Source organism: Marmota monax, unplaced genomic scaffold (assembly GCF_021218885.2).
Source record: "Marmota monax isolate L192 unplaced genomic scaffold, Marmota_monax_Labrador192_F-V1.1 WCK01_AAM20220418_F8-fsc00405, whole genome shotgun sequence".
Classification (NCBI taxonomy): domain Eukaryota; kingdom Metazoa; phylum Chordata; class Mammalia; order Rodentia; family Sciuridae; genus Marmota; species Marmota monax.
The window spans coordinates 107,086-114,845 of record NW_026694917.1 but is presented as its reverse complement, the minus strand read 5'-3'; the positions used below and the strand labels follow the sequence as shown (position 1 = coordinate 114,845).

General features: G+C 49.9%; 1 protein-coding gene across 4 annotated transcripts; it reads right to left on the bottom strand.

The window, feature by feature from the left end:
• On the bottom strand, positions 1-7,728 carry Mcm7 (minichromosome maintenance complex component 7). Of its 4 annotated transcripts, none has more exons than XM_046427179.2 (15): positions 7,572-7,728; positions 6,323-6,402; positions 5,829-5,993; positions 5,542-5,666; positions 5,287-5,467; positions 4,848-4,985; positions 4,384-4,533; positions 4,102-4,216; positions 3,897-4,028; positions 3,582-3,665; positions 2,931-3,324; positions 2,552-2,635; positions 1,429-1,597; positions 540-649; positions 1-356 (listed from the first exon to the last, which is right to left on the bottom strand). In XM_046427179.2, exons 1-15 carry the CDS (start codon positions 7,600-7,602, stop codon positions 155-157), a joined length of 2,160 nt encoding a protein of 719 aa, XP_046283135.1. In that variant the 5' UTR covers positions 7,603-7,728; the 3' UTR covers positions 1-154. The 4 variants fall into 4 exon arrangements, with proteins under 4 accessions (XP_046283135.1, XP_046283137.1, XP_046283136.1 ...); XM_046427181.2 differs by lacking the exon at positions 7,572-7,728 and adding an exon at positions 6,865-6,981; XM_046427180.2 differs by lacking the exon at positions 7,572-7,728 and adding an exon at positions 6,729-6,774.
• Between the last annotated feature and the right edge of the window lie 32 nt (positions 7,729-7,760).

Genomic DNA, 7,760 nt, shown 5'->3' with positions numbered 1-7,760 from the left:
TAAAAGGTGGCAACACTTTATTAGCAAAAGGAATAAAACAAGTGCATCAATGGGAAGAAGGGGTCTCCTTCCCCTCCAGGGCGTCATTACATTTTCAGAAGAGCAAGCAGGTCAGCATAATCCTGGTTGGTTCATTGTCTCAGGCAGATAGCAGTTAAACAAAGGTGATCTTTGTCCGGGAGGTATTGACCTGCCAGACATTCAACTCCTCATACTCATCCAGAGCCGCCTGGAATTGGGCAGGTGTGAAACCACGTGATATGCAGCGCTGCTCTGCCTCGGAAAACCGGACACTTCGGCCCCCTGAGACCAATTCACGGATAGTGGCAAATATCACATCTGCTGGCCTCTGGGTCCTGAAGGAAATGTGAGTTTGAAGAATTAGAGTACAAACCAGAATGCTGGACAGCAACAGAGATGGTGGCCAGTGAATTCTGAGGCCAATTTTGTGCACTTGTGGATACAGAAACCACAAAGATAAAGTGACCTGCTCAAGAAAGCCACAGTAACTCAATTCTATCCTTCATGAAGCCACTCACCTAGTTGTTTGCCCCTTGTCGCCTAGAAGTGAGTCCTTTGACATTTCCATTAGCCGTATGGCTTCATTCACATCTTCCTTCTCCACTGTGTCCACCATTCGCAGGCGTGCCTAAAGGGAAGGCAGGGGAGAGAGATGGGGACAGGAGGAGGGGAATGGAACAAAATTAGGGACAGCCCCCTTGTTCCAGCTTTAAGGCAGGGCAAGCCATGCATTGCCTACTCAATAGAACAAGGATGGGGACCCCTGCCTGCCCTCCACATCCGCAGTGTTGGGCCGGCACTGTCAGACCGAGACAAGTGCAATGCCCAGGGCAGCGTCCAGCAATTGCCCAAGTCTCCGCCTCTCAACACTGGCCAGTCCCGGTGTTCAGCTGTCCTGTGAGGGAGACCAGACCCTTCTGAACTCCACTGGGCTCCCCACCATGACAGATGGAGCCTTGGGAGCTCAGCCAAGGAGGCGATTGGCAGAGGGGTGTGTCCTGGGGGCTCGGGAAGTGCTAGCTCAGCAGTAGGTCAGGTAATCACACTACCTGCACGAACAGCACTTTGGAGCCCCCAGGACCAAGGTCCAAGATGTGAGGACAGAAATGAAAGTTTTATAGCACAGGATGTAGGACACAGGGAATGAACTGAACCCACCCATCCATCAGTGAGGCTGAAGCAAGAAGAGAAGGCCTTTCCCTCCATGGGCGCTGTGCATGCCCTGCTGGAGCAGCAAGTACCCACAGTGCGGTAGCACGGAGAGGACCACTATCTGCACTGTCAGCACTTTAGCCCCAGCAGGGCCGGTGGGAGGGAGGAGGCAGCAAGAGGATCGTGTTAAGGCAAACTGCCAAGTAGGGATCAAAAACTAACTGCCATCCAGTATGATAGGGACTGGGCACTTACCAGAGCAGTAGAAAGTCGGAGAATAGCCAGCAGAGTCCGAGCAGATGTATAGGTGGCATCCTTACTGGCCCAAGCCTCTCGCCTCATTTCCACATATGCTGCTGTGATATAGTCAGCCAGAGACTCGGGCACTGTGGGCTGCTTCTCTCTGCACATAGCTATGTACCGTCTGTAGGAGAAAAGGTTCATGGGGAAGCAGAAAAAGGAGATGGGAACGGAGTAGAGGGGGCATGTGTTCTATCTGCACAAGGGTCCCCCATTTAAGAAAATTCTTGGAAAGAACTTTATTAAACAGAAAAAAAGAAATCAATGGATGATTATTTGCTTGGCTTGAGTATCACTGAAAAATTTCTCCCAAAGTAGAGATGCCAGTGCATTTCAAGTTATTTCCGACTTTTCAGGAAAAAAGGCCCTTTAAAAAACAAGACAAATCCACCTGCCATAAGAAAGGATCCAATGAATATCTAAAACAAAAAATCCAGTCCCCTGAGAGTTTTTATGACATAGCTAAAAGGAACAAAAATAGTCTTTGTTTAAAGAAGATCAGGGAGGGGAGGGGAGGGGAGGGGGGATAGTAGAGGATAGGAAAGGCAGCAGAACACAACAGACACTAGTATGGCAATATGTAAATCAATGGATGTGTAACTGATGTGATTCTGCAATCTGTATATGGGGTAAAAATGGGAGTTCATAACCCACTTGAATCAAAGTGTGAAATATGATGTATCAAGAAATTTGTAATGTTTTGAACAACCAACAATAAAAAATTTTTAAAAATAAATAAATAAATAAAGAAGATCATTTAACTAAATAGGTCAAAAGGAATAAAAACCTCAGGATGGGTGGGAGGGTGGCTCTGGAGAAGAGTTATACAGTGTCTAGGGAGTAGGATCCAGCAGAGGTGGTAAAGTAAGGCAGGATCTGAAGATGCATACACTATTCTCATGAAGTCAGGCTGGTAAACAGGGACCTAAGACTCACTGTTCTTATTATTATTAGATTACGTCAGAAGAGTAGCAAAAAATACCCAAGACTAAAAGCTTTTCAGGGAACATGTGGCCCAAGACACAGTCATGTACTAGGGACTTGCTGAGGTACACCCATCCCTACCTAGCCCTCCTACCTCATAAGCTTCATGTCCAAAGGTTCAAACTGGGAAGGGGGCTGCCGGCTGTGCTGGTGCACATAGGTGATGTGCTGGGCCAACCTGGGAAGAATGGAGGCAAGGAGTAATGCGTTTTAGGGATACATGCCAAAGTCCTGACTTCAAAAATCCCTCACTTGATTCCTTCTGCTTCTCCCTCAGAGGCAAGGCCAGACTTTCCAGGAAACCCTCATCAGCATCTTAGGCCTCACACTAAGAACTACAGACCAGCCTTTCTGTAAGAGGGGAAGGCTCTGGAGTTACTACAACCAGAAGTTGGGGGATTTTCTGATTTCACCTCCCTCACTCCTTCCAGACTTAAAAAGAGGGGTCTCTCTGGGTGTGAAACTTCATTCACCGAAGGTCATTGTCTCTGTCAGGCCGGTCCTGGATCAGCCAGAGGAGGTCAAATCGGGATAGCAGGGCAGCAGGAAGCTGTATGTTCTGCTCCAGGCTTCGGCGGGGATTATAGCGCCCATAGGCAGGGTTGGCGGCAGCCAGGATAGAGCAGCGGGCATTGAGTGTGGTAAGAATGCCCGCCTTGGCAATGGAGATGGTCTGCTGCTCCATGACCTCATGGATGGCTGTGCGATCAGCCTCAGCCATCTTGTCAAATTCATCAATGCAGCACACGCCCTGGTCAGCCAGCACAAGGGCTCCACCCTCCAAGGTGAATTCTCCGCTCACACTGTCTCTCAGCACAGCTGCTGTTAGCCCCACTCCAGAGGAGCCCCGGCCTGTTGTGTACTGGCCTGGAAAAAAAAGCAGCAAACATGTTTTAGACAAAGGACAAGGAAGGGAGCAAGCATAGGGCAAGGACACGGGATGGGCCAGTGAGGCAAGGCCTGCACTGGAATTGCTCCCCCAGCTGAGGCCTTCTTGAGGTGGCTAAAGAACTATGCAATGCTGTGGGGTTACATTCCTTTTCCTTCCATCAACCCTCACCGGAGACCTGTTCTCCCAGCCAAACTCCACCTTTTGAATGGGATTTCACTCTATCCCTACTCACTACGGGGTGCCAGACGATCAATGTAAGATAAGAGCTGAGACTTGGCCACACCAGGATCCCCCATCAGGCAGATGTTGATGTTACCTGGAAGAAAAGAAAGAAGCCAAATGACCATTCTCCTAAGCATGCTGTCCAACAAAGACCACTTCTCAGGTCTGCATCCTTTCCTGTTATTCCTTCTAAGCTTCCCTGTACCCATAAGGCCAAGACACCAACTCTTATTTTGTGATATTAAGAGACAATGAACTTTACCACCCTTTTTTTCCTCCCACATAATTTTATCCACCTGAGCTGATGCGTCCTCTTCCTGCTTACCCCTGATTTTCATGCCTCGAGGAGACTGGTCAACGCCACCAACAAGAAGCAACAACAGTGCTTTCTTCACATCCTCGTGCCCGTATATCTCTGGGGCAATTGAAGCAGCCAACTTTTCATAGAAATCCTCCTCTGCAAGGAAATTAGAATATATTCTGGGGCTAGAAAGACACTCAAATCCCCACTCCTTTCCCTGACCCCTTACCTGCAATCTGCTTTAGCTCCTCCCTGCTCAGCTCTCCGGCCCCAGCCTCATCATCCTCACTCTTATTCATCTTCACAATTCGATGGGCTTCCAAGTAAGTTTCTGAGAGTAAACCCTTGGACAGGAAAATGCTAGGATGTGAATGAAATCTGTTTTAACTTGCCCCCACCCAATTCCCTAAATTTCTTGACAAAACCCTCTGGGGGGTGGGGGAGGGGATAAAAAAAAATGGGTGAAGAGGAAAAGGACTGTTTTCTCTTCATTTGAAACTTCTCTTCTCACCTGCACCACCTGTCGGAACCCCGAGCGCAAGACTGGTAAGAAAATACCAGTGACACTGACGTGATCTCCAGGCTGGGCAATCCTTGTATTCTCTCCTTCCACTAGCACTGTGATGCCACGAGGAATGTTTCCCACAGGTACTTGGTCACTCTAGAGAAGTGGAAGAGTACATGAAATAAAAGGGGAAAAAAATTTACAAAGAAAATCCACAGCAACCTGACTTTCCCTAGGCACTCTAAGGCTTTTCTCAGCCTGCCCACCTTTAACTACACTACAAAAGGGAAGAATCCTTTACCTTTCCAACTCAATCAGAAAATTCCAGGTAAACCTCCCTCCTGCTCTAGGTGATCTCTGTCTTATCTCTTTTTTTTGGCTTTTCTTTCTTCCTGCCTTTCAGGAATTGACTGTAGGATACAAGTGGACCCTGTGTTCCACCTATTTTGAGCCACATACCCCAAACTCACATGTTCTTGCATCTTCATCTCCTGGAATTTGATAAATTTGGAGCCACGGGTCTGCAGATACAGCCGCCCTCCTGAGCGGTTGGTCTGGCACTCCTGGCTTGGGCACATGATCAAAGGCATGAAAGTTGGGGACTGGATCTAGGACATAAGAAAGCACCAATGGAAATCAGAAGAACCACTTATCATCACTTGAATCATTTCTTCCCTACAGAAAGCATTCTAGAAGTATCAAGTACTCCTTAAAGCTACTCTTGGTCAATAATGACAACCACCAAAAAAGGAAAACAAGAAGAAAACTATATACTAAAAAAAATAGAGTAAATGCATTAGCATCTTTCAACAATAACCAGAGAACAACAGATCAATACCAACCAACAAAAACACCATTCAGAAAAACAAGGAATGTTAAATGCTTTCCTAGTCCATGTTGCAGACATACCGGCTGATAGGTCTCTGCCCCACACTGATCACAAGTGTAAGTGGCGACCACCATCCTGGGTTTGACTTCAGAAACACGAGTGACAATTCCACGTACAGTTACCAATTTCCCCACAGAGTCGGCCCGTACTTCTCGGATCACACGAGGTTTATTGCTGCTTGGACCTTGAAAATACAGCTCACTAAGGAAGGAAAAATCATCATCAGCAAGGTCCTAAGGAACAAGTCCCTGACCTTTCCCCACAGAGATACTCACAATCTACGCATGAGCTCAGGAGGGTATTGGTTCTGGGGGTTTCGGATAGCCCCAGGATCCCGGCTCCGCTGCTCCATCATCAGTCTGTGCTCAATGTAAACATCCAAGACATCCTTATTTACCACCTAGGAGAGAAGGAAGACAGCAAATATGAGCAGCAGGATAGGGAGAGAACACAGAGGGCCCCAGGCAGAGCTAATACTTCTCCTTTCTAACACTTCAAAACCATCAGGATCCTCTCACCAGAGGCTTCAATTTCTTGGTCTTCTGTTCCTCCAGGCACTCACCTCCCTTTCCTTGTACTGGGGTAGCAGCTCTTGTACAGCATCAGCAAATAGCCTCGCATAGCGCTTGGCATTCTCACAAATTGAGTCCACAAGCTCAGGGTCATCCTCAGCTACGTCATCCAGGTCCACATACATTGCCACTTGTTCCCGATGAGCCAGTTGAACCTGGTGTGGGAAAGGGATAGTAACACCTCAGGGCCAAGTTTATCTTGTTCTTATGCAAAAACCATTGCAGTGGGCCCAGGGCAGTCTCTGGGCCTCCACAAGCTAGAAAGCAGCACAACAACAATAGTCACTTCTCAGCCCCCAAATAACAATCTCCCAACTCCTGAAAACTTCCTAGTCATTATCAGTGTAGTATGATATTCAGTTATCAAATATCAGGTGCTTGACCAAATAGATCACTTACACACTTGCTAAAACAAGCCACAAAACCACTACAGCATCTTAAGCTCCACCCCTTCCCCACTCCCTTCTCCTAATTTTTGACTTACCAACTGGTTCCCATACTTGAACTGCTTCTTCCCAAATTCCTCATCCTGGTAAAACTCTTGTAGAAACTTCTTAACCTTTTCTACAACGTAAACGTGAAATCAAGACGAGCAATCTTTCTTCTAAATTCCTCACCCCAAATTCCTACCAGAAACCTAAGAAGCCCACTTTCATATTTAACAGGACCCACGAACTAATTAATTACGTGAACATTTAAGTAAGCCTATACAGTTCTTCCCAAAGAGAGCAGGACTCCTTTTCACATGCATGCTTTTACCTGGGGAAGAATATGGGGCCCGGGGCAGTTAAGAACTACAGCATTCTTCCCGAACGGCCTCCCACACCTTCACAACACCCTCGGGTATCAAAGTTCTCAGCTCTCCTTCCACCCACAAGACTCCCCTTTACCCTTGGCTTCCCTAGACCTCAGCTCTCGCCAGCACCTCCGCCACCAAAGTGGCCCTCCACCCCACCCCCGCTCCCGCCACTGCTTCCGCTCTTAGTAAACAAAGAAGCACATGGGCCCGGATTCCAGCCGCCTCACCGCTCGGGATTCCTCCGCCCGAAGCCGGAGCCCGTCCGGCGATTGGCCAGCACGCCAAGGGCCACTCAGTCCCACCCCACCGCCGCCTCTCGCGGTCTCGCGCTAAATCCCCGAGTCCAGGCACGCCCCCACCCTCGGCCGCTCGCTCCGAGGCCACCGCGCGGAAGAACACTGTTTACACACTACACTCCCTCCAACTGCATCGCGCAACTTCCGCCCGCCTCCACTTCCGCTTTGGAGGGCGGCAGAAAACAGCCAATCGCAGGTCGCAGCGGCCCCTGCCTGCCCGCCCCCGGGACTTCGGCGCGTCTCCGGAGGACGCGGGAACTAGCGAATGCCCCAAGGCGCCAAGGGAGGCGGGCCCTGGGTCCCCGTCCCTGAGCCGAGGACCCTTTGATGTGGTTCCCAGCGGCCCGGGTCTCTTCTGGGCGCGAGGGACCCTCCCCTCTGCCGCCTCCCATGCTGCTCTCGCCCCCCCACGACCCCAGCACCCGTCTTGGGCGGTACTACCCGCTCTTCTTCGATCCCGATGCTTCCCACGCGCCTCCCCGACACTGTTTGCCTCAATCCCGCTGCCACCTGGCTGTCTCCGGCCTCGCGCGCCCCAAGGTCCGAAGACCCTGGTCCCCAAAGATTCCAGCACACGCCAACAGGTGTTTGCCGAGTCGTCCCACGCAGGATCCCTTCCCAGAGTTGCAGCACACTACCTTTTTCGAGAGCGTAGTCCTTAAGTGCCATTGCTGCTAGGGGCCGTGCGGCAGCAGTTGGCAGGTTCAGGAGTTTCACTCCTGGGAGCAAAGAACGGCGGTGAGGCGGAGTGTGGCAGACCAACCGAAATTGGCGCGAAACGTCTCTCACCACGTGACCGGCGCCGCCGCGGGCGGGCCAATCGAAGT

Bases quoted from the DNA above. Each gene is read 5' to 3' on its own strand.
- Mcm7 (XM_046427179.2), bottom strand. From the start codon at position 7,602: ATGGCACTTAAGGACTACGCTCTCGAAAAAG. The intron at 4,986-5,286 runs GTATGTCTGCAA...CTTATGTCCTAG, and splicing joins GGGCAGAGACCTATCAGCCG to ATCCAGTCCCCAACTTTCAT. The intron at 2,636-2,930 runs GTGAATGAAGTT...CATTCTTCCCAG, and splicing joins GACAGAGACAATGACCTTCG to GTTGGCCCAGCACATCACCT.